At 40.5% G+C, this 26,838-nt stretch overlaps 1 protein-coding gene across 8 annotated transcripts; it reads left to right on the top strand.

The window, feature by feature from the left end:
- The first annotated feature begins 360 nt into the window (after positions 1 to 360).
- Positions 361 to 25,887, top strand: dtna (dystrobrevin, alpha). Of its 8 annotated transcripts, XM_086271070.1 has the most exons (23): positions 2,069 to 2,196; positions 4,528 to 4,595; positions 6,554 to 6,634; positions 6,723 to 6,936; positions 7,240 to 7,325; positions 7,796 to 7,950; positions 8,056 to 8,161; positions 8,581 to 8,747; positions 8,965 to 9,089; positions 10,868 to 10,951; positions 11,167 to 11,235; positions 13,373 to 13,468; positions 14,371 to 14,452; positions 15,852 to 15,946; positions 17,032 to 17,145; positions 17,341 to 17,437; positions 18,585 to 18,611; positions 19,522 to 19,681; positions 19,778 to 19,867; positions 19,954 to 20,050; positions 22,229 to 22,346; positions 22,474 to 22,512; positions 24,623 to 25,887. In XM_086271070.1, exons 1-22 carry the CDS (start codon positions 2,180 to 2,182, stop codon positions 22,489 to 22,491), a joined length of 2,166 nt encoding a protein of 721 aa, XP_086127196.1. In that variant the 5' UTR covers positions 2,069 to 2,179; the 3' UTR covers positions 22,492 to 22,512; positions 24,623 to 25,887. The 8 variants fall into 8 exon arrangements, with proteins under 8 accessions (XP_086127197.1, XP_086127199.1, XP_086127196.1 ...); XM_086271071.1 differs by lacking the exons at positions 2,069 to 2,196; positions 22,474 to 22,512 and adding an exon at positions 361 to 615; XM_086271069.1 differs by lacking the exon at positions 22,474 to 22,512.
- The last annotated feature ends 951 nt before the right edge of the window (positions 25,888 to 26,838 follow it).

Here is a 26,838-nt window from a genome sequence, read left to right as displayed (position 1 = left end):
AAGTAAACAACAAACAAATGATGAAAAGAAGGCATGTTACAAAAACAGATTAAAAATAATAGTCAAAGGTGTTCTACCTATAGATATATTATTGCACTTCGGTCACCATTAACGCAACTATTTGTCCACTCTTGGTTTTATTAGCTTTGCACTTGTTTCATCTGCATGACGTCATCTTCTTTAAGCCACATGATGCCGCAACTTGCAAACGACTTAATGTATGCGTGTATATAACACCACGTTAATATGCACCATAAGCTGCTCCTTTTTGTTTTTAGCATCTTTTTAAAACATTTTGTTGTATCAAACTTTAACATTTTTGCTGCCACGCTGACGCAAGTGAAGAGATTCCGCATTACGTCATCGCGGAGGCCACATATTGGAGGCAGAAGCTGCCTTGTTCCGATCAGCCAGTGTGCGCTGCCTGAAAAACATTTTCTTCCACAACACAAGCTTTTTTTCGGAGGTGCCGGAGAGCGGCTCGAGCACGGCCGCTTACGTGCAGCGATGCACCAGCCTACACCAAAGAAACCGTGATCGCGCCCCGGGACACGACGACGGATTCGCGGATGGAAAAACAGTGATGTTGCATGGCATGCCTCGAAATAAATTCTGGTAAGTGTTGTGCAAAGTGCTGCTGCTGCAGTCGCTGGAGGAGGGAGGCTGACGGGCAACGAGAGGAGCGAGCTTAACCCACTTTGCCCCACCGGGTGAAATTAGTTTGGCAAGTTTTTGGTGATTTAAAACGGGAGATGTGCAGGTAGTGAAACGCGGATAATGGGAAGGAAGGGGTGGGGGTAGATGTTCCTACAATAGTGAGACCTTTTGTCTCATGTCCACACAGGTGTTTCGAGTATGACAGGTGATGCATGAGGGCTGAGCGTGTACCACAGGGTGCCTGTTGCCACCCCACCCCCCAATGTCCTGCTACCTTTTGTAGGATTTTAGTAATGCTGCCCTAACTTCCACAGGGCACTGAGTCCATACCCAGAGGTGCATTTCTCCTCGGTGCAAATTTGTGTTTCCATGTTGGCTTTCACATTGCATAGTTAGACAGGCAACCATGCAAACTTATTCCACTTGTTTGTTTTCTTGTGACATTACAGAATTCAAGCTTCTTAATTCATGCAAAGAACTCACTGGGACACTTGCTACCCATAAATCAGTGTCTGCACTCTTTTAACGTCGGGGTAGCAAAGTTCTTCCCCTTTTTACAGCTGAAACCATGGTGATCATCAGCAGGTGACAGAGAGCCCTACCGGCAGACATCACCAGCTGGTACCAGGCATGAGGAGAACTCGTCTCACTACCTTTACTACACCAGAGCAGAACAGCTGATTACCTTTAGTCAGCAGTGCAGCTTTTCCCTCTTGTTTTATTTTTTAATTCCTGTCTGGAGATGGGATTTGGATGCCAATGTAGTTCAGTCTCGTGATATAAAAATAACTCTGGCCAATCAGTGGTAACAGCTGCGATGTACTGTCCCGAGCCAGTGACACAGATTGGACTGTAACTCTAGTAAGTGCTTGTGTTTGGAATTGTTGCTTGTCAGCCTGGTCCAAGTACACGGAGGACATAAATTAACAGCACTCTCCTCAGGTTTTTTTTGGTTTTTTTCTTAATCGAGCTGCTGCAGAAATAGAATCAAAAATGTAAATAACTTACTAATAAGGCTTGTTTTGGTCTGATATTTGTCCAGCAGAAATGCTGTGCAGTGTAAAAAAGGAAGGGGGTGGGGGATAGAGAGTGGCAGGGCTAAACGCGGCCAAGAGTCTTGCAGGAATGAGTCACGCTAACTCTGGACCGTTAGTGGTAAAAGATGATTTGCTCTTTTAAGGGCAGTTATTTTCTAATACTTCCAGTGTGGCAGTGCCACAGAGAGTGAGTAATGTTTGCCAGGGCCAGATGTCGGGCACCATGTTTTGTGGGGGTCTGCAACTAGAGAGCCGGCAAAGCTGTAGAAGAATGTTGCACCTTCTCATTTGTAGTTAAAGATAGTGACAGCACATGCTCTATTCGGAGTCACAGTTTCTAGTTTCAGATGTGTTCGGATAGGCCCGCCCGTATGGGCCCATTTTGTTTGAAAGGAGTTTGTGTCATGGACTGTTGTTTTAGGAGAAAGGGCGACCTGGCTTTGTAATAACTCTGCTCAGGAAAGGGGGGGGAAAGGGATACGAACATGGTGCTTTATGAAAGGTAAGGTTGATCATGTCATTCCCTTCCCCTGCACTGGTTTAATATCAGCTCTGGCAATAGATTGTATCAATCTCAGTTATTTCCAAGGATGAAAACAGACCGCAGAAGGTCACGTAGCTGGCACTCTGGATGTGTTTGAATGTGATGTGGCAAAGGGTATCAGTTTTAATCTAGACAATGCTGTATATTTGTACACTTTTATATTTGCTTAGTCTGGAAGTGATAAATGGGATTCAATATCCATTGCTTTCATGATGACATTGGACTTGTGGCTGCTGGCAGTGGCCTGACATTAAATTGCATCTAAAAGCGCTGTGGTTGTATTCATCATTCTCTTTAAACTGATGAGATTTATTATTTGTCTTATTAGAGGGCAGCGTTGAAATTCCTCTGTGGCCGTTTTGATCTGTGCTCTATTGTGAAGTAATTTACTGAAATACTGCACTTTATCCTATAATTCCAAGTTAACTTATTAGCTTAATCTCTCCCCTCTTGAAGTGGATTTCAAACATTCCTAGTGCTCCATAACTGACTGACTGCACTGGCAAGAATCGGAGGAAGGCAAGCAGGAGGTGGGGGGCCAGAAAACTGTGGTGTTGTCTGCTTTTTAACACTAGGTGAATTCTAATTTCTGCACCACGCATATCTGCAGCATAATATTTGGGTCTACCAATTACTGTCAGAGTAATTTGAAAAAGCATGCCTGAATGACTGTCTCACAGAAAAAGCGTCTTCAAGCCACTCGCCCAAGAAGTGTCACTGTGCGCTCAAGTATCAGCCCGCCGACCGTTATCTCATAAAAGATATTTACTGGTGAAAAACTTTTCTCTACAAACTTTGCTCGTCTGCAGTGGGAGGTGTTATATGTGCGTGTGTGTGTGTGTGTATGAGTGTGTGTTTTAACGAGTGAAGCGGCTAGGATCTTTGCTGCCATAGCAACAAAACCACATGACTAGGTGTATTAGATTGCCTCGGACAGTGTGCAGCGAGGCATGCTGTGAGCATTCTCTCTCTGCAGCTCTGCCCCTTTCAAACTCCTCTCCTTGTCCAACTTAAAAATATTTTGATAACCACCGCACTGCGCTGCATTCAGGTTGCAGTTTACCAAATATGAATACTCTCAAATTTGGAGCATAGTATGATGTTATCACGGCCGGATTGTCCTGCAGTGGGATGATGGGGCACAATAAGCCGTGGGCCCCTTTTGGCTCCCTTTGATGTTTTGTTTTGTTTTGTTTTTTAAGAAGTTTACACACCGACAGCTCTTGTGAGTTTTGCATGGCATCATTTTTATCTGTTAATTTCTCTTTATGTAGGGAAATTAAAGAGCAGTGACCTTTTACTAGCCTTTCCAAACACAAAAAATGAGGGAACTGTGATAAATACACTAAACACTGTTGATCTGTGTTGCTGTTGGCATATCTGAAGTGAATAACTGGCTAACCACGTTAAAACTTCACCAGACTAAATATTAATAATATTAATGTCCTGTACCAAATTTGGATGTCATCAACAGGTTGATGAGCTCCTGTCAGTTGCTGTCTGTCCTTAATATACCAAAATAAAGTAGCCGTCTTAATGCTGTTATTATCTCTGGTAAATTGGAAGCAATGCTTAGCAGTTTTATGGTGAAGTGCACGAGAAATCTTCTGCTGTCGTAGTAAGCTAGCAAACTCAAGAATTATAACATGTGCTTAACCTTGAGAAAGCGCCAAAACCTTCATGTCACGGGTGAAAGTTTAATTTTGTTGCATCTCTGTCATCCTTCCTGCAATCTAAAGCAGACTTTTTTGGCTATTTTAAGTTGAAAGAGGTGGGATTTTTGCTACTGACCTTGGTGCATATGCATTTCTGGGAGGAGAATATTAAAACTGGGTGTGCAAACATTTATTAATATTTGGGTTATGCAGTTTTCTGCTAATTGCATCAATATTTGATGCTGAAAAAAGTGCAAGAAATAAGACATGCTTGTTATCAAAATTAATGATATCAAGCGATTCCTTGCAAAGAATTGTGCTCATGTGCTCATTTAGTAAATCTGTCCCCTTGTTTGGAAAAAGTCAGGGGAAAGACTTAGCCAACTTTTAGCTGAATTATCAGGATATCCAGAACTGATTAAACTTTGAATAACCAGAACAGAGAAGCTGCGTTTGTATCAAGGTTAGGAGTCATTGCTTTAAAAGTCAAGAGTTTAATCTACTGCCATTATCGCTGAGTCATAACGATGTGTGTCTAATGTTGATGTTAAGCTTAAGGAAGAGCACCCTGAGGCTGCGACTGCTAATGCTGAGGCACTCGGGTTCTGACGTTGTTTTCTCTCCTCTTGATCAGAATGATTGAAGACTGCGGGCAGAGCGTTGACACCATGGCAGATAGAAGGCAACTGTTGGTGGAGATGAGTAAGTGCTCAGGGCCGCAGCTCACTGTGATCTTTGCTGGACTGTTTAACTCAATGACCGTAAAACTGGCAATTTCTTTCTCTCTCTCTCCCTGTCTCTCTGTAAGTTTCATGTACAGCAAATATCATAAAGATCAAGTGTCAACCACATTGATTTTTATACACACAGGCCTGCAATATGACCTCATGCTGTCTATTCACACAGTGTGAAGGCGCTAATTTGAATTTATTGAAATACAGCTCATTAATATAACACTGTTTCATATAAAATATTTTCACAAAAAACATTTATTGTTCAAGTTTTTGATTAGTTCCATCCTTTCATCCGGTAAGTATTCCCATTCATCGTGTTTAGAGCTGCTTTGTGGACATTGGATGAATGGTGGGGTTTATCTTGTCCTTAAAAGTGAAAATATCCACATTCGCAGCTCAAACCAGTTTAGAGTTGCAGTTTAAACCCAGAACTTTCTCACTGTGAGACACACCGGACATAATAAAAAATAATCTGGCTCTTAGGTCTTGAAACTAGGTAAATGCAACGTGAGATAAACTACAAAACATGATATATTACACTGTGTCATTATTTATTTAGCAAAAAAAAAAGCCAAAATGCAGAAGCAGAAAACCTAAATACATCTTTACTGCTTTCATAGGAATTAAGAGGATTGTAGAATTAAGTAGGAGCCAGGTGCTGCTAATCAAATGCATCTGATTAATTGATCATCAGCAAATGTGAGCACCTCTATTAATCATAAGTTTTGGCAGCTTGTTGCGCTGGAGCGTTCAGGTGTGTGTTACACAATGGCAAGGAGGGAAGACATCAGCGATGATGATATACAAGCAAATGTTGGTGCCCATCATTCAGGGAAGGGTTATAAGGCTTTTTCCAACCAGCTTTCAAATCATCTTTCCACATTTTGAAATATTATTCAGAAGTGGAAAATATTCAAGACAGTGGACAGCCTAACAAATTCACCCCCAAGGTAAGACTGCAATGATAAGAGAATCCAAAGAACCCAAGGGCTACATCTCAACTCTGCAGGCCTCAGTTAGCATGTTAAATGCAATTAGCAAAGTGGCAATGTGTGGCCAGAATGTACAGAATCATATTTGGTAGAAACCAAACACAGCATGTCAGCACAAACACCTCATACCTGCTGTCAGGCACGGTGTTGCAGGGGTGACGATTTGGGCTTGTTTTACACCCACAGGACCGGGACACCTTGTAGTCATTGAGTCGACCATGAAATCCTCTGTGTAAAGAGTCAAATGTAAGGCATCTGTCTTTGCCCAGACATCAAAATCTCTTCATAGCGATGTGAGAGACTGATAAAGCCATGCAGAAAATGACTGCTTCATGTTGTTGCTGCTAGAGGTGGTTCGTTTATACTAAAAATTAAGCTTTTAAGGACTAGATCAATTTTATGATAGCCTGGTTGACAGAGAGTACTTTCTTTTTAGTCATATCTTGTTTTCTCAATGGAATATTTAAATATATAATAGTTAACAGTTTGTATTCCATTTTCAGTATTAACTCTCAAGTGACCAACCTGTTTTAACAACTGAAATGACTGAACAAGTTTTCCTGTTCCTTTTCCCCCCTGTTATAATTTGTACAGGAATACTTTTTTTTTAATGGCTCCATTTGTGTCTATCATGCATGTGCTCTTTCTTTTATTGACAAAATGTTCAAAGGTAATTATGGTGTTCAGTCATTTTCATGTAAAAAGGAGTTACCCCGACTCATCTCTATAACTTGAGCTGTTTTCATAGTCATTTTAGGCACTAAGTATCTAAGCTACGGTTCACTGCAGAACTTTAAAATGCAGTGATAAGAAGTGGGAAATTACAATAAAGCCTAAAACTGTAATTTAGTAAAAAATAAAATAAAAATCACTATCACTTGTATCAGTGGCACATATTTGGTCATTTGAGGACTAAAGAGTGATGTTCCTACAGGGGCTCAGGATTTGGATTCTATACGACTGTCGACGTACAGAACAGCCTGCAAACTCAGATTTGTGCAGAAGAAATGCAACTGTGCGTATGAATTTTTATGTATTGATTTTTTGAGATGTTGCACGTGGCCGAGCCAAAAAGGCTTACGTTGACGTCTTCCTGTTTTCAGTGCATTTGGTCGACATTTGGAACGTCATCGAGGCTTTCCGGGAGAACGGCCTCAACGCCATAGACCTCAACGCTGAGCTTTCCGTGGCTCGTCTAGAAGTTGTGCTGTCCACTATCTTCTACCAGCTGAACAAGCGCATGCCCACCACGCATCAGATAAATGTGGAACAGTCCATCAGCCTGCTGCTCAACTTCCTGCTGGCAGCCTATGACCCGTGAGTAAACGCGTCACGTGACGAGCCGGCTGCTGGTTGTGTACTTTCACCTCGGAGGTTTTGACGTGAGTTGATGCGGCTTGAAATGTGACCGTGAAAATCCAGACTCTTTTCCCCTTCTAATGTCACAACACGCGGATGTAGAGCGGATAAGTTTGTAGGCTGACTCATGCACATGCTTTTTACAAACACAGCTGATTTCATGCGATTATAGCAGGAACACTACGCAGCCTACATCTTCACAGCTCCTTTTAAAAGAATACATGAGCTTAATGTTTTCGTTTTTTTTCTTTTGTCTTTTAGGGAGGGCCACGGCAAGACATCTATCTTTGTTGTGAAAATGGCCCTCGCAACCATCTGTGGTGGGAAAATTCTGGATAAATTAAGATGTAAGAAACACAACAAATCTTTATCTTACTTTTAATCGTGAAAAATGAAATTATAATTGCCTATGTTGCCAGTAATAAATCAGCGAATTCCTCCTATTCTAAGTAATGTAAAATTATTAGGACCTGTTTTTTTTTCTGTCTGCTCTGGTTTTAAAACAAGTAGCAGCAGCACTAGCACTGCCCTGGCTCTTCATGGCCGGGAGCAGTCATTATTCATTACTGTATGTGAAAGATAGGGTTTATTACACAATGTACAAATCTCTGGGGGCAGCAGCTTGTAAAAAAAAAAAAGGGGGGGTAAAAAGGAGGGTTGGTGTATAGTTAGAATGGATCTGTATAACTGCTGCACTTTGATTTGTTTTCACAAATAAGTGGGATAATTGTATTGTGTAATGCTATAATTAGCCGACTGTGGTGGCAGCCAACAATTAGTTTGATTAATTTGTGTAATGCCTCTGCGTTGTTTCCAGATATTTTTTCACTCATATCAGATTCTGCTGGAATAATGGTGCACTCGCAATTTGACCAGTTTCTGAGGGAGGCTCTTAAATTGCCCATGGCGGTTTTCGAGGGACCCTCGTTTGGTTACACCGAGCAAGCTGCGAGAACGTGCTTTGCGCAGCAGGTGAGGGTTTGGCGCCCGCAGCATTTTGATGTCAGTAAGTGTGTGATTGCTTTAGCATTGACGGTGTGGGTGAATCTCACTCTTCTCTGCGCTGCACGTCAATAGAAAAAGGTCTCCCTCAACACATTCCTCGATACGTTGATGTCAGACCCGCCCCCTCAGTGTCTGGTGTGGCTGCCGCTAATGCACCGCCTCGCCAACGTGGAGAACGGTAAGGCGCGCTGAAGAATATTTAGCTGGAGCGCAAGCGGGGGAAGTTCGGCTTTGCATCATGGTCTTTCAGTCACCGCCATCACAGACACACCTCCAGTAAAGATGACCCACTGGGACCTTACACCCTGTGTATGAGTGTGTATATCTGTGATGCACTCATCACGAGCAGAAGAAACACTAGTGTATGTGCACATATAGAGCTCAATGCTGTGCTGCTTTGTGTTTATTTGCTCAAAATGGGGGGGGGTGCAAGATATCCCAGCACATCTGTCCTTAAATTAATGAAAATTTATTATCAGCTCTCTGCAATGTGCAAAATATCTGGGTTTACAGTCACATCTGGTGTGTGTGTGTGCGCTTATGCATCTGCCTTCGTGTGTGTGTGTCTGTGTCTGGCTCCTCCTCTCCTCCCTGCAGTGTTTCACCCGGTCGAGTGCTCCTACTGCCATACTGAGAGTATGATGGGCTTCCGCTACCGCTGCCAGCAATGTCATAATTACCAGCTCTGTCAGGACTGCTTCTGGAGGGGGCATGCCAGCGGTTCCCATAGCAACCAGCACCAAATGAAGGAGTATACGTCATGGGTAAGGAAGGGAGGAAAGGGGGGAGGAGGCTAGGGGAGGTGTGTCTGCACTGGACCAGTCATTGTGGCTATTTTTGTTCTGCTTCGCTACAACATGAGGAATCTGAAGATTCAGTCCAGGTGACAGTGTTACCGTGGTGATTTACCGTGTGCTTTGAAAAAGAAATGAGCATCCTCTCATCCTCACAACCGTCACCTTGCTTCTGTGTATCACCCAGAAATCCCCCGCTAAGAAGTTATCCCACGCCCTCAGTAAGTCATTGAGCTGTGCATCCAGCAGAGAGCCTCTTCACCCCTTGTTTCCTGAAATGCCAGATAAACCTCTCAACCTAGCTCATATTGTGTAAGTTCATCTGCTCTCGCTCCCTTTTTTTTTTTCCTTTATAACACTGAAACTGAGGAATGTGCATTCAGAGCATTCAGTGCCAGTTTGAAACCTTGAAATGTTTTAAATTGATCCCTCAGCTGGTAATGATCCTGTAGCTGCTTCCTTGGTCTGAAGTGATTCCAGTCAATCTCTTAGGTCAACTGATCAATCAGGCTTAATTACAGCCTTGGGATTGTTTGTAATCTGCAGCGCTGCTGCTACTTTTTCCTTGACGTTTAGTGTCGTCGTATAAATAATGAAACAAATATCAGGCATGAAAGCATAGACTTTTAAGCACTTTGCTGCTGCCTATTAAAGCCCATCTTACAGACATAAAGTCACTTCTGGTGCTGAGAGCTAAACAACACACTGATTATTCCATTTTTATGATTCCTGCAATTAAAGTTAATTGTTATGTTAATTGTCCCAGTTTTATAGCCTGCAAATGACCCAAAATTTTCAGAATGATGCCGCCAACATATTTACAGAAAATCAGATGGGTAATAGATTTCAATGCTAGTTTAAGAGGTAAAGATAACATGAGATCCGAAAGTTTGATTATTAATATATTTTAGAATTGAAGAAATAAATTCTTCCTGTCCCTTCCTTTCACAGTAAAAGCCTTCAACATATACAGTGTGACTGCCATAAGGTGTTTAAGAAACAGATTCTAGGATTAAAATATAATTTGATCTTTGATTTTGCTCGATATTAAATGGAAGATCATGTTTTTCTTTAGAAAAAACAGTTTTTTAATAGTTTTACTTATGAATATCTAATATAGCAAACTAGGTAAATAGAAAATTGCTTTTAACTTATCAGACAAACTGTAATTTGGTAATAAATGTCAACCAAAAAAAGTTCATTACCGTCGTTTTAATGGTGCACATAAGTCACATCATGTCTAAAGAGACAATAATTAATAACGGAGTATAGTTTTAATTCAGGCTCAGAAAAAGAAGAAAGAAAAGTAAAATCAAAAAGATTTTACAACACTAATAATGACGTTAACATAAGGTGTGAGGGTTTTTGTTTTTGTTTTTTAATTTGTAGAGGTGACCGGAAGTGTGCAAATTTTCATGCATGCATGAAACAAAATGGGATTCTGTACATGGATGCAATTTTATGAGCCTGACCTGTAATCTAATCTACAAACCAGCAGGTTTATATGTACACTGTACTTTGGCATCGCTACTTTCAGTTATTTAAAAACTTACTTTTTCTTCACTTTCTTCACTGCACTGAATTATGCTATAAACTCAGTAGATTTGGGGCACTGTCTTCTGTGGATGCCCAATTTAGTTTTCATTCTTATTTTTTTCATTGTTTTTGATGTATTATAGTCTCTTCCTGTGCTGCTGTAATGTAATCAAGTATTTATCCCTTTCTTTGTTCTTTACATTCCTCAATAGAGATACGTGGTGAGTTTGCTTTGATTAATATGAATCATACTTGATTGTTACTGTAGATTGATTCCTTTGTATTGTGCTAATCGTGTACAGTCAGACTCATCCACTCACATTCCCCACTTGTGACGTGTCCCAAACACTGTTTTGTTTGTTAATTCCCAGATTCATTCATTCATTCTTGCATGTTCTCCTACATGATATCATACTGTATAAACCACTCAAGTGGAAATTCAGAGATTATGCAGTTGAGCAAAATCCTCAAGAATGAAAGACTAACTGGTGTTTTCTGTCTCTTTAGCTTTTCTGTCAGATCAAATTAAAATCTAACACGTGTTTACTGTCCAGGCCACCAAGACCAGTGAACATCACCAATGACTACTCATTCTCCCACTCCATGCCTACATCAGGGAACCCTTACTCCACCAAAAAGTGAGTACATCCCAGCTGACAACGGGTGCCCTGGATTTCACAACAGATCTTTTCAATCTGTCGTGCTCCCTAAAGACCCTACGCCCCGTGAACTCCATGACCCACGCGGTCTTTATTTTCCTGAAGTCTTTGATGGTGTGGGTGCATGTGTGAAGATTTGTGCATCACCATTTAATGTGTTTTCTCGAGCTGAATGTAAATGGCTTGCCTTACAGCAAGAATAATGTTGTTGGGCAGAGAAAGCCCCTGACTGGGGCTGCTCCACATCTGCTGAAAGGGAGAGGGTAAGTGGCATAGGTGTGCATATGAGAATGCCTTTGTAGCGCGAATGCATGCACAAACTAATATAGATGATAATCATACGCATTAACTAGAGTGCTTATCATCCTGAGGAAACTATTAGCAAGCCGGGTTTCTTATAGAAGGCTGTACACTGTTATTCTCTAGGGGCTGTTTCAAAGACGCTAGATGAAGCATGCATCATGAAGATCATTGGCGCTTCGTTTAGAGTGCCTATTATAATCTCTTCATTCACACAGATATGGGAAACACTAACTGCCATTTTCTTTGAATGTTACCATCAGTCAGCTCATATGCTATGCTATATATTCCCAGGTTCATTGTTTACGGTGTATGTGAGTAGGTATATTCGTTTTAGACAAAGTGGGATTAAGGCGCTTCCTCGGTCGGTAATAATGTTGTTTTAGGAGATGTAGTTTAGTTGATTTTTCAAGTGAGAGGAATTTGTGCACTTCTGTACCTGCACTTGAGAGATGAAAGCATTCCTCTTGGGCACACTGCCCGCTTTCATAACTGACACTGAAGTCGCCGTTGAACAGGCTGATAATCCCATATGCTACAGGGCCTGTTTAGAAGTTTGGTAGCTGACTACAACTAAAGACAGCAAGGATTATTGTTAATAAATGTATGACTTTACAGGTTTAGAAGCATGGACAGTATACGGTGAAATGTCATAATAAATAATTCACTAGCAGGGGCCACATCCTGGGAGAAGAACAGATCTGAGGCTGCGGTTGAGGACTGGCAGCGTCGGGCAGACCCCCATGTGTTAATGAGAGGCGTGAGAAATGAGAAAGGGGGGAGGCAGGGTGGGGGCACAACAATGAGAACAATGTACCTGTAGTTCAGGGAGGTGTGTTGTTATGGCATGTTAAAGAGCAAGGAGGGTAGTGTATGAGGTGTCTCATTTCTGATCTCCAAAAAAGGTGGTGGTGGTGTTGTTGTTGTTGCAGTACCATGCATGGCCACTGGGAACAATTGCCATCGAGGGTTGTGCTAATAAATTCTTAATATATCCATGCATATATCTGGAACTTCACTCGGAGCGTTGTTTTATCTCATGGTTTTCTTTCTTTTAATACTTCACTAATTAACTATAAATTGCCCAATAAAGGTAATTTAAAAAATAAAAGGATTTTATTTTTAACAATAAATGAATGGTGTTTCATTTAGATCACGTCAGCTGTCCTAAACATTAACAGCTGATTTCCATCACATACAGTATATCGTACGTCCGAGCTAGGTCTGGTCAGTATGCTGTACTGGCTAGTGAACATCCATGATAATTATGTGGTAGCCTTTGGGTTTGGGGTTGTTTTTGGGGGTTTTGGGGTTTTTTTTTTTCCATTTCAAGGGTGTCTGGGCTCTCTTTTAGCAATGGGGTGAAAGGCTCAATCATTCAGGAGGGACTCACAGTAGAGTCCATGTTACTCCACATTGAAAGGAGACGGCTGTGGAGGTTTGGGCATATAAATAAGATGCCTTCTGGGTGCCTCCTAGATGGGACGTGTCCATAGAGGGGGAGGCTCCAGGATAGACCCACGTGAGAGTTTACATCTCTCTGCTGGTTTGGGATGAGCTGAAGGACAGGGCTGGGCATTCCTGCATACGATGCTGCCCTTGTAATCACTGCTTTCTTCTGACATTATAACATACATGTACTTGTAAATGCTAATAAAAGAAGCTGCTATTGAAAATATTGTTTAAACCGCATGGTCACTACATTAGAGATGTGTGCAATCCTGGTGGGTGGCCTCTATAAAGGGGCCATGCACACCTGACTTAACGTGAATGTTTAAGCAATAAATAGACTTTTGATAGTTTTACTAATAGATGACTAAGTACCTGTAGAGTATTTATCTAATTGTTTTTTGTTTTTGTTTTTTGCTTGGCATGCCCTCAGTCTACTCTTAGCCTTCATCGGCAGTGTCTCTCCCAAACATAATATGGCCTTGTTTCGCTCTGGTCACCCATGAATGGCTGCTTTTCAGCTGTTCTCCTCCTCTTTTCTTTTGTCGTGTCCTCTCCCTGCCTCCCTCACTCTTTCCCGTCCCCACTCAACCCCGTTGTCACCTGTGTAACGTAATGTCTTGTGTTTTGTGAAACCCTGCACTGTTCCAGGTTGAACTACAACCTCGATGTTGCCGATAGACTTGCTGACGAACATGTACTCATTGGCCTCTATGTGAACCTACTCCAAAACAACCCCAAAACATGGTTAGTGGGTGTGCTGCTGTGTTTGCCAAACACTAGTGGAAACTATGTGCTCCGCTGAACTGCCGCCTTTCCCCCTTTCCCCCTAACCTAATCCGAGTGTGTTACAGTCCTAACGATGCATGCTGTCAGATTGTTTTAGAGGCTGGTTGCTTTGACCCTTTCTGCATTCCCCGGCAGTGTTTCTGACTGATTTGTATCCAAAGTGGGTAACAGGGTCTATTTCTTCCAACATTATGACTCTATAACTCCATGCAGTGTACATGTGTTGTCTTTGAGTGAAATTTATCAAGTTAAAAGTGGCAGCTTTTTAATTTTGTGTAACTTCCAATACAGATTAGTTTAGTTAACTGGTATCAAATTATTAGTCTTTTGTTTGTTTGATCCTGTAAATCCTGTGACTTTTAATCATTTTAATTTACTGCAGGTGATTTGACATATTTTCTGTTATTGTTGTGTGGCCTATGATAAAATGCCTATATGTGTGTTTTATTGGTGAATGACTTCCAGATAACATGTTGTGTTATTGTAGCAGCTTTTGACCCTACTGTACGCATGTGTGTGCATAAATGTGTAAATACAGGGCTGTATGGTTTCTTTGCTTTTTGTTTTTGTTGTTTTTACTGTATTTGTAATTAGATAAGCTTTCAAATACAAAGCGATCGATTGCTTTGTATCTCCACTTTTTTACTTAACCCCTCTTAATTTATTGTTTTGCGTTTCACGCGACTAGCTTAGTGTTACTTCCTGTCGAAGCTTTCATGCCGAATCTGACTCAGAAAAGTAAAAGTTATTTGCTTTTTTAAAATTTCGAGTGCTCATGTTGCGTCCACATACACTTTTTTTTTTTTTAAATTAATTGTGCTGTGTATTTTTTCTCCCGTCTCTGTTTTCCTCTTGATCAGTTTGCTGGAGAGCAGTAACCATCAAGATGACGAGCACAGTCTCATTGCTCGCTATGCTGCTAGACTGGCTGCTGATGCTGCGGTGAGATAAAAGATATCCATTTCACACAAACATCTTTCATCACTGTCCAGTTAAAAAAAAAAAAACAACAACATAAACTCGAGTTGACATTTACTGCTACTCTACGTTAGAGGCTTTCATTCGTTTTTTTGTTTTTTACAGTCAAGAAGGTGATCATTCTGTTATCATTCTTAACCAATACAGGAGGGAAATATTACTACTAGAAATTTATACTCTGGATAGTTCATGTTACATGAACTATAACAGCTGATTTCTAACCCTTAGACAGTGTAAAGGTGGAATTCAGTGAGTGAATCTAATTAGCATCATTGGCTCAAACTCAAATTGTTTGTTGCCCTGGTACACTGACCATGAACGCCACAGCTACTCCTCAATAGTCCAACACAGTTCATTACTCTAAACTTTGCCACAGCAGAGTACTCACAGGTCAGGTGTTCGCAGCATGCACACAAAATCTACTGGAGCTCACAGTAGAAATTATTGTGACTAATTTCTAAGTGATTCTCTTCTCTACACGCCACCACTACAACTGATCTGTTCCCACAGCAGCCAAATCCCACCGTAACCCCCGACTGGGCTCATTTTCCGGTTTAGATGTGGAGGCAGAGTGACCCATCCACAGCGTGGGCAACAGACGTTCAAGCTGAAAACGTTTATTAGAATTAGAAGTTAGTTTGATTTCTCATGTGCTAATACTATTTTATCATTGTATTAACATGACAAGTATCAGTTAGTTTTGCACCAGTTATTATTGTATTTTATGATTAGCTTTTGTTTTTATTTAATTTTGACATTTTAGTTTTTAAATTCAGTTTTGTTGTGGGAAAATGTTTTATTTAATTTAGACTTTAGACTTTTTAAATATTATTGTATGTAAGTCATTAGCAAGAGTTGGGAAGATCAGTACAGCTATTACAATGGAAAGGATTTTATCTGACTTAACAACAATGGTTTTTAACATCTGGTTTTGGTTTTTTCAACTATAATAACCTTTTTTTTTTTTTTTTTTTTTTTTGCACACACATAGTTGATCGAAATGTCCTCCAAAGAGCCACTTACTATACTAAGACTACATTTCACACCCTGTACTTTTTCACTATACTTGAGTAAATTAGTCAAATCAGTATTTCAGCTTTTACTAGAGTATTTTTAAACACCTTTTTTTTTTTCTTTTCTTTTTTTTTCTTTTTTTTAAATCTGTATTTCTGCTAAAGAGACATTAGCCACCTGTGCTAACCAGAGCCGTGTGCCTGCTCATGCTCTTATCGGAGGTCTTGATGGATGGCTGGTGACTTAACTGCTTTGTTCCCTCCTGTGAGATATGTGATAAGCTGGTGGATGACATCACCTAGAGGTGAAGCCAGTTCACGTGATGTCTCTCGCTTGGTTTCACCAACAGGCTCAACAGCAGAGGGTCCCCACAGACCTCCCCTGCTCTCTGGATGCCAACAAACAGCAGAGACAGCTCATTGCCGAGCTCGAGAGCAAAAACAGGTTAGGCATGGCTGCGTCCGAGAAACTGCTCGCCTCCTTTCTTTTGAAATTTACCTCTCAGAATGAAGGCATCTCTGAACAGACCTCAAAAAGCATTCACTACTCCAGGCTGCCATTAAATACTAACTTAAACACTGCAGCTGAAAGTCATTATTTAAGGAAATAAAACCTATTTCATTTCAGTTATATTATTCTTGAATAATTTTTTGAAGTGGTTTAAAATTGCTAATAAAAAGACATAAAATATGATTCTACAAAGACTATTAAGAAATATAAAAGAAGTAGCTGTGAAAAAATTTATGTTTAATGAAATTAGGGAAATTTATATTGAGGTGGAGGCAAAGGTGAGTAAAACATGTGAACCAGAAGGCTGTAATCATTCATTTTAGCTAGACCTTGGATCATATCCTTTTTCCCTGAGCTGATGTGTCTGCACCAAAGACATTTGGACTTATCAGCTTAAAAAAATATTAATGACTCTATTTATCTTCCTCCTATGGAAGCTTGTTTGAAGTTAGAGATTTAAATTTTATTTCAACCTGTGTAGTAATATTATATTTTTATTGTATTTATATGATTAGGATCAGTTAATTGAGTAAAAAGTAACAAAACTAGGAAGCTCTAATCAGTATTTTTGATCTATGACTTCTTTTCTTGTTTCCACCACTGGAAAAAAAAAAATTACATTTTGCCATCCATAAGTCAAACTGTTTATTCATTTTGCCTAATAAATATTTGTGTACTATTAACCAGATACTGGCCTGTGGACACTACAATGGTGTATCAGTATACCAGTATTCAAAAGGTAGAGGGGTTTCGTATTGGAGCATTTAGCTGCTGAGGTGTTTCCTACAGAAGTTGAAACCAAACAGCTGAGAGAAGGCGATAGTTGAACTGATATAGTCACAAAATTATATTGTTCTGTGTCTGCTGGATGCTATAAATAACTGAGCTGATGAGCAGCTTGTTTCTGCTGCCTCATAGTGGACAGAAATACCAGTTACTGCAGGTTTAGATCATCTTGTTGACTTCCTGTCAGAAATGCGGTTTGACGTGGCACTTGCACATGTTTGTACTCATCGCAGAGAAATCCTCCAGGAAATCCAGCGACTGCGCCTTCAGCATGAGGAAGCTTCCCAGCCGCCACCAGACAGGGGCCAGCAAAACCCCACCCTGCTCGCTGAGCTACGACTCCTCAGGTAGCTCCGCCTACGTCGCGTTACCAAATGCAAATGGGTTATGACAGACAGCTTTGCTTAGGGTGCTAAAGAACATGCGTAATGAATATTATGTTTTTCAGTCTGCAGATGTTCATTATGTTTTGGGGGGGTTGTTTGAGCCACTGACGTGACATTGTGGCTTCATTATGCTGTACAACTTGTTTCTTCTGTTAGGCAACGCAAAGATGAGCTTGAACAAAGAATGTCTACTCTGCAGGAGAGTCGCAGGGAACTCATGGTGCAGCTGGAGCAACTAATGATGCTTCTCAAGGTACTACAGATGTGCCTTTTATCTCTGAGCGCAGTGCAGTCAGATAGTGAACAGTTTAGTTTTATTCCTTCTGATCACTGAAGGAGCAGACGCTATTTTTCCTTTTTCCAGAGTTTCTTGGACTGAATCATATCCATCGCAGACTGTTTACATAGAAAACATGGACATGTGGGCTATAGTGAGCTTATATATACATAATAATAATAATAATAATAATAATAATAATAATAATAATAATAATAATAATAATAATAATAATAATAATAATAATAATAATAATAATTAATTATAATTATTATTATTATTATTTTACAGCAGGTGGTGACCAATATGCTCCGATAAGGGATTTTTCCTTGTATTACTATTTCTCTTAGCTGTGAGGACTCATCATAGCTCGGGAATGTCAAACTGGCTCTTTCCCACAGTGTGTCTTTTATTCTGTCTCCCTCCCTTCACCCACAACCAGTCATGGCAGATGGCCTACCTTTCCTGAGCCTGGACTGCAGAAGGTTTCTTCCTGTTAAATGGGAGTTTTTCCTTCCCCCAGTTGCCAGTTTTTAGCTCAAAGGGAGTTGTTTGATTGTTGGGGTTTTCTCTTTATTACTCTAGGGTCCTACAATATAAAGCACCTTAGATGACTGTTTTTGTGATTTTTGGCGCTTTATAAATAAAAGTGAATTCAACTGCTGTAAAAGAGAACAGTGATAAAGGTGGGTCTTTATCACTAGGAAAAGCTGTAAAACTTGTGAAAATACAGTTTAAAATCCAAAACTTGTGCCCTCCTTCATATTTTCCAATGCCATTCAGTGGTGCCGGATTGCAGACTTAAATGGGATCTTAATTCAGAGGATGCTTTAGAAGACATGTCTGCCACCCTCTACTATGGGGGGTGAGCTTGATCTATAGTCGACATAATGCAAGTTTCCCAAAGCCTGCACAGCCTGCCTGCAGTACTGCCTTAAGTGGGGAAGATATTAATCTAATTAGCCCAATAGGATCAATGTTAATCCACTAAACTTGCACGAGGAAGCCGCGTGCTGACCAGGTCTTTGCGGAAGTGCGATTCGATCTTACAGACACGGCTGCTGTTTCATGAGCCGTCAGACATTCTTTCTTTTTTCCTTTTTTTCTTTTTTTTTTTTTTTAGCAGGAGGAGGAGGAGCGGAATCAAGCTGTAAGTGTGAAAGAGAGGAAAAAGAGACCAGGATGCATGTTCGAAATGAAACCTTTGGTGTGGGTGTGTGGCATCTGCAAGAAATAAATACCGTACATACAATACCAGTGAGATGTCCCTTTTGGAAAAGTGTTTTTGTTGTAAATGCATTGTGTGTATATCTTTAGAACAACATGTCTTATACTCACAATAATGTGACCACAGTATCAGATGCAGACACTATACTGCCAAAAGTATTTTCTCATCTGCCTTCACAGGCATATGAACTTGAGTGACATCCCATTCTTAATGCATAGGGTTTAATATGATGTCAGCCCACCCTTTGCAGCTATAATAGCTTGAACTCTTCTTTGAAGACCTTCCGATGCCATTTAGGAGTGTTTATGGGAAATTTTGACTATTTTTGAGGTCGGACATTATTGTTGGATGAGAAGGCCCAGCTCACGGTCTCCACTCAGATTCATCCCAAAGGTGTTCTGTCAGGTTGTCAGGAATTCACTGAACTCCTGGGAGCGACCCATTCTTTCTTAAATGTTTGTTGAAGCAGTCCGCATGCCTAGGTGCTTGATTTTATACATCTTTGGTCATGGAAGTGATTGGAACACCTGAAGTCAATGATTTGGATGGGTGAGAGAATACTTCTGGCAATATAATGTGTCATTGGTCACCATATATGAAACCTAATTGTTTACTAATGGACATTTTCCATTTCTTTACATGCCAAATGATGTTCCGGATTAGTTGAAACTTTGATAAATATTAATTCAGCATCTTGTGGTTTGTTCTCTGCAAATACTTGAAGTGGTTTTTAAGAATGTGATTCTGTTTGTAGCAGCATGTTACCTTATACTGCATGGGAGTCGTTCAGGCTTTCTTCTTACACAAAAAACTAAATGTGTACATCCTTTAGACTCAGGGTCCCGGCTCGCCGCGCTCTTCACCCAGCCACACCATCAACCGGCCAATTCCCACACCAATCCACTCGGATTCTGCCGGCACGACCCCGACTCACACACCTCAGGACTCACTCATGGGCGTGGGCGGGGACGTTCAGGAGGCCTTCGCTCAGGGTAACACAGCGACACTACAGCGGTCTGTCCTTGTTATTGGAAGCTGCACAGGATCCCACTTTAAACTGTTTTTGTTTGTTTGTTTGACCGCAAAAGGTCCAAGGAGAAATCTGAGAAATGACCTGCTCATTGCTGCTGACTCCATCACTAATACAATGTCATCACTGGTTAAGGAGCTCAATTCAGGTAAAGATGAATGGAGGGAAAACAGTAGTCACATTCAGACTTATTATACATTAACTGTTTTTATTATCTTTTTTTTTAATAAACAGAGGGTGGAAGTGAAACGGAGAGCACTGTGGATTCAGATTTTGGACGTGAACTACTGGCCACAAACTCCTCAGATCCTTTCTACGCTTACAAACCAAGGTACTTTTAAGATACTGCAAAAGCAGCCATGTTATTAAAAGTACACAGTCTTTTTTTGTCAAGCCATACCATGAAGATATAAGAAAGAGATGTTGACGCTAGGTTAATAAGAGGGGTGACGAGCACTGAGCAGGAGTCATGCTGAGCACCACAGATGTGAGGTTTGTTTTAAGAGTGTCGATGGAGAAGTATCGAGAAGGTCAGAAGAAGCTTCACTGTGTTTTTGTGGATCTAGAGAACACATATGATAGGGTGGTGAGAGAGGAACTGTGGTACTGCATGAGGAATTCACGAGTGAAAGTATGTAAAGGTGGTGCAGGACACGCAGGGCAGTGAGATAGAGGCGGGATGTGCACCTGGAGTGACAGATGGGTTCAGGTGAGGGTGGGACTACATCAGGAATCGGCTCTGAGCGCCTTCCTGTTTGTCATGGTGATGGATTCGCTGACAGATGAGATCAGACATGAGTCTCTGTGCGTTATGATGTTACAGACAACATTGTGATCTGTAGCGAGAGTATGGAGCAGGTGGAGAAGAGTCTGAAGAGGTGGAGGGTTTAAGTCTGGTTAATTTTAGGCCCGTACAAACAGTTTGAAATTTTAGCTCAGTTCAAAAGATAAACGAGAAAGATTTTTTTCAATCTTCTTTCTTATATTAGTTTATTTCTGAACATTTTTGGGGGGCTTCAAGCCCTTCAGATTAAAGTATCTAAGAATTTTAAAGAACTCACACAGAGGTGTCTTCTGGCTTCTGCCGCCTCTGGGCTGCGACCGTGTGCATCGGGGCACAGTGGACGGTTTATCACAACCGGGTTTTTTTTTTTTTGTTTTTTTTTTTGTGCCGTGGTCACAAACCTGTCACGAGCCGACTTAACCCACTCATGCAAAGAGTCGAGTTTGATCACACAATAGCAAAGGCTGCTTATAAATGCACCGTGTAGTGCTTTGAACTTTTCTGTTTTGCCATGTTAAATTACTACTTTGGACATTATTTACATTTATAATATGTACCCATGCAAAAGCAGTATATACTTGTGAGGGACTTAAACTTTGGTGGATTATCCCACCGAAAACAGATTTTCTTCTGTCTGTTTGGGGTGGGTGGGGGGGGGAGTCATTGCTCAAGTTGTTCCTGACAGCTTTGATTGAACAGCGATAAGTGACGGCCTCTTCAGGCATCTTTACGTTATCCTAATCCTAAACAGTCCTTTGCAAAAAGAGCCTTTTACCTCAGCAGGCGCCGACAGGAAACGTCAGATAGCCTTAGCTGTGGGTAAATGATGATTGAAATCCACAACAAGCTCCCTTATCCCCCACAGGAGACGTCAGAGGGTGCAGCTAATATGTGTCTGAGCCTACTCTGGTAGCGCCGACACTCCTGCTCCAACACTATCATCCAATGTCAAAGCTGCAGTTCTCCTGTGAGCTTCAGCTAGCAGCGTCACGTGACCTCCCCCCCCCCCCCCCCCCCCCGCACAGGAGGCAGAACTGAAGCACTCCCACAGCTGTTGCTGACAGTTTATGCTTTGCTGACCTGCTGAGTGCGCCTTTCTCCCATAAACTGTTTATGCTTTCCTCACGTTAATGGATAGTTGACATTTAACCCACAGCTACAACCTACACTATTATGACATGATTTAATCTGATCATATATTAACCTTTCAAACCCTTTCATACTATACTACTGTATGTTTTTAAAATCCCATTACTGCAGTTTTCATAATAATGATGCATGGATTGGGGAAAAAAAGCTGAAGACCAAGTGATAGCACTGGCTCCAGGGCTCTGGGCGTGCACGCCCTTTGCTTCGCTCAGCTGTCTGTGGGACTGAGAACAGTTAGGGCAGTGAGATTGTTTTACTTACTGAGAGGAAGTCCATGCACCTTCTTCTTATTTGTGATCATCTTGAACAGTATTATGCTTGAGTACGGGTTATAAAAATGTGGAATTTTGTTATGAATGCTGCTGATTTGCTCTTTGATTTGGCTAAAATGTCAGTGGAGTGGGTGCAAATTCAAGAACTTTAGTTGTATTTCATAAAGCATTCAGGCAGTTCACCGTTTTGAGTACACCAAGCACTTTATACGTAGGTCATATATTAGACTTTTATAGAGAACTATTCAGTCGCATCCATCCCTTTTTTTTCCCAGTTTTAAACTGCTTTATTTTTTCATGACAGGCCTGCAAGCGCTGCCGATGAGGAGTGCTTTGAGAAGGATCTGGAGCGGCAGCTGGAGGATGAGCTCCAGTTGGATGAACTGAAAAAGCACAGGCAGGAAACGGACAAAACGTGCATGGTGAGTTATAGCTTTCCAAGACTGAAATAGCAGGAGAAGGTGGCATATTGTGTGTTCTGAATTATTAAATTGCCCCTTGTCAGTACCTGCTCTGACCTGCTGTGCTGGTTTTAATTATGTGGCGCAGGTGACTCTGCAGCAGTGACCACGTAGGTCTGGGTGACTGGTAAGTTATTTCTACCTGTCAGCTGTGGATCTTTTTTTTTTTTTTTTTTTTTTTTTTTTTTTTTGATCTCTAGTTTCTAGTGCATCATACCAATGTAAGGGTACACAAGGCTCTGTGATAGGCTAACCAAAGATGTTATGGGTACAATAAATTAAAATTCATAATAAAATATGCAACAAAAGGGGAAAAAATACACTGAAGCCACCGCAAAAGGAAATTTACAGTGTCGTTGGTGATCAACAACAATTAACCCGGGTTAATTCTGGTCAATTGCGAAAACAGTAACCATAATTTATAACCATGATATTGCCTATAAAAATATGAGAAGTCTAAGTGAGACTAGGGTAACTGATGGGCGTAGGGCAGCAGTGGACAGGTAATTTCCCCCAGGGGCCACATGAGAAACTGAGACTGTTGTGCAGGTTCACCCCAATAGGCTGAAGTCAGTTCTGTTCAATATTAATGCTGTCTCTGTATTGTTGGTGTGGCCCTCCACAACAGTCTCAGTTTCTCATCTGGCCTCTGGGGGAAATTAACTGCCTCTCTTTGAGACCTTTGATTTTATCCTCACCCAATCAAGAGTAACAGTTTGAATACCTGACACTCTCAGGGTTGAATTACTTCCATGATGTTCTTCAGTGCAGTGCTTGGCCAAAGGATAATTCAACAACTGTCAGGTGATGTCCTTAAGGGCTTACCATTGCCCCTAGAGGCAAAAGAAAATGATGCAAGTACTTGCTGCACAGCTGTGGTGTCTGAGGCTTGCTCTGTTGATATCTTTGTATCTCTAAGCCCTAAAAAAGGCACAAGCCAGTATACACTGGTAAAAAAATTTTATCTGAAAATATCTACCAGTAAAATAAAGACATTTTATTACTTTTCCAAGCTGACCTTAAGTGCCTGGACTTGGATGTTTTATGATATCTTTTAGTTACAATCTTACCATTTTACTTTTTCTGTTGTTTTTTTTCCCTTGTTTCTTTGTTTCCTTTTTAATTTATTATCGTCCAAGAACTGGACAGCTAGACTAACTGGACGTGAGTTTCAGCATTTAAGAAATAAGTTTGATCTACAGAAAAGTGAAGGCAAAATTTAAAAAGGTGTTTCTGTCAATCCTGAAATCCATGAAGCAGGTTGTCCAGGAGTTTTTTGGGGGGTTTTGGCAATCGCAGAGCAGAGAATCATGCTGAGCTTGTGAATAACATGCGGTAACATGCTCAATTTCAACAATTGCCTCAAACTCTTCTGAGCACGCTGACTTTGTTGTATTTTAAGCTAAACTGGCAAAAATGTGCATCTCTGGTTTTGTCTCCCAGTTTTCAGAATAAATGCTTTAAAACAATTTTGGTGGGAAATAGTTAAAATCGATATGAAGTGTCAAAACCTCAGTAATTTGTATCTCAAAAATAAGAACTGCATTTTCCTGTTTAGCCAAGTTGGATTTAGATGGACATCTAATTGTTTGAAGAACCGTTTCAGCTTCATAGCAAGCTGTTAAATAAGCATTATTATTATTATTATTATTTAAGTTATAATGGATTGCATTTATATAGCGCTTTTCAAGACCCTTAAAGCGCTTTACAATTCCACTATTCATTCAATCTCGCATTCACACACTGTGAGAGTCTCAAATGTAGACTTGGGGCCCAAACCTCTCTCCATCTATGTAAAGTTCTTAAAGCAGCAGATTACGATGATACTCCAGTAAAATTTAAATAAATGCACCTTAGTTTGAAAACTGTGTGCATGATTTAGGGAGCAAAACTTTGTCCCTTCAATAAAGAGCTGGTCTGAAGTTCTTTTTTTCTTTCTACTTTTCTACAGATGTTGCTATATATTCTTTTCACCAGTCATGTAGTGAAGAGCAGATGATGTATCAGGCTTATTTTAAGACGTTTAAGTTGATCTCTACATGAAATGTATGAATCGTTTGCCCACATGGCAGACGGATGAAGCACAAACGAGCTACAGTACTGATGTTACTATGGGAGTACAGTCATCCTTCCATCAATCCAATTTGTTTACCGCTTATCCAGCACACTTGTCAGAGCTGGGATTTGTCTGAATAACGCACTCACACGCCTTCTAACGTTGTCCTTATTCTTCACAGGCGAGCAATATGAAAAGCAAAAACAGCTGAAGACACTGGACGAGACGACGTTTGGCCGACAGTATAGAGCACTGCGGACATGAAGAATTTAAGTTATGCTAAATCCAACCATAAAATACATTTATGTAAAGATATATATTTTTAACCAAGCACATATTTAAGGTAATTCTGTGAGCTTATGTAAAGAGATTAATTCCTGAGCTGTCTCTTATACCACAGGTGCCATAAGGAAGAAAACAGAAAAAGGAAAGAACACAATTTTGGGAAATTATTTCTTAATTTTTATCGGGGGTTTTTTTTTTTTGTTTTGTTTTTTTTCTATATATCAGTTGTTTAGCAAATGTACAACTGCACTGTTAGCACAGGGTGGACACCGTGATTCTTTGAAGTCAAATTGTTGTCATCTTCTTTATAATTTGTGATAATGAGCCTGGGATTACGTTGGAGCTGATGATGATGATGATGATGATGTAAATGATCAAAGCTGAAATCTTTTGTAAACGTGTTGCCCTGGCCAGGTTACCATGAACAAATGTTAGTATATTTCTTACAGCTGCTGTTGAGTTGCTTTGGCATTTTTTTTTTTTTTTTTTTTTTTTAAGCTGGCCAATCAGATGCGTTTGTTTTATTTGATACATTAGTGTTAATAATAACTCACACTGCCTTAGCTGATTGGATGACCTCTCAATGGAGTTTGCTCAACCTGTCAGTGCAGCATGTAGCTTTCAACAAAACCTGCAGCGATGCTGGAAGTCTTCACTGGAGATGATAATACTGATACTAGTAGGGTTTGTTTGTCTGCAGAGGGAACTGGTCTGCAATCATGTATGCTGTCTATTAAATGTCAATTAAATATAAGATATAGATGACTGGTTCTGATGTCTGGAATGTTTGTTTAAAGTGGAAGAAGAGATGACACAAATGGATCCAAATCACTCAAACTTAAAGATTTACAACCATGAGGGCATCGAAGAAACTGCATTTACTATCAGTGGTTTATGAATTAAGGTTAAATCATAGATAATCTGCCATTGTTCCCTTTGCTAGTCACTCAAATCTTTGTGACTTGCACACAAACACACATATACACACACACACACTCGATGTATTTTCTGAGTGTGCACCAAACTTTACCCAGTCACTTTAGGAAAAGTGGCGAGCCAATCTAAAATCATAAATGTGTGAAATATCTAGTTTGATTTTTGAGCAAGTTCATAGCAGTGATTTTGCATGGTGGTGGTGCATAATAAAGTGTTGACACAATATCAAAATTTTCGCCTATGAACTCCTTTCTCTTTCTTTTTCCATTCCAGAACGACACACTTCAATTGGCTTGGTTTGGCAGTGCACATTTATTATCTGTCATAAATGCACTGTTGACTGCCCTCAACCTATTGTCTATAATTCATCACAGAGACCCACCATCTGAGGTAACATAAAAGCAGCCATCCGGCACTGAATCTCATAGTCATGTGCATATTAGGAGGGAGATTTTTGCTCTTGGCTCAGGCGCCATCAAAAGCATATGAATTAACTGATTTTTAGGCTTTATTATTGTTATATGGGTTCGAGGTTTGTTTGTTGTTGTTTTTAAAACACACAAACGAAGGCCAATCATTTGATCGTTTGAAGACCGCTTAAATAGATACACACTGAACATTCATCTCCAACTCTTTACAGACTACTAACCACTTTATGACAGCACAATATAAAGAATATATTCTGCCTTCATCTGCTCCATGTTGTGTGTACTCAGGTAAAATTATGTAACAAAAACTAACAATACAACAAAGAATATAGTCCAAGGCACTTTTGTCCTGTCTCAAAAGTGCATCACTGCACCCTGGTGGTAAACGCGGAGAAGTGCAGCTTCAACGATAAATCAGAAACATTCACTTTTTGTGTCTCTGAAAAACTAAAGATGTATTATGGTCCATAGGTTTTTGGACAATGACACGTTTTTATTTTTTGTATTTTTGCTTCTTTACACCACCACAGTGGATTTTAATTCAATCAACAAAGATTTTATTTATAGAAGAACCTGACAACAGCAGTCGCCTCGAAGTGTTTTATACAGAGAAAACTCCAACAAACAGACAACCCCCTATGAGCAGGCACCTGGTGACAGCGGGAAGGAAAATCTCCCTTTCAACAGGAAGAAGCCTCTGGCAGAACCAGGCTTGGGGAGGGTTGGTCATCCGGGTTGGGGGAGGAAA

This window comes from Aulonocara sp. 'chitande type north' Nkhata Bay, linkage group LG18 (genome assembly GCF_057382095.1).
Source record: "Aulonocara sp. 'chitande type north' Nkhata Bay isolate Kocher_YH1m ecotype deep benthic linkage group LG18, A_spYH_male_GT1.1, whole genome shotgun sequence".
Classification (NCBI taxonomy): Eukaryota; Metazoa; Chordata; class Actinopteri; order Cichliformes; family Cichlidae; genus Aulonocara; species Aulonocara sp. 'chitande type north' Nkhata Bay.
The sequence above is the reverse complement of the archived record's forward strand: the minus strand, read 5'-3'. Positions and strand labels throughout refer to the sequence as shown.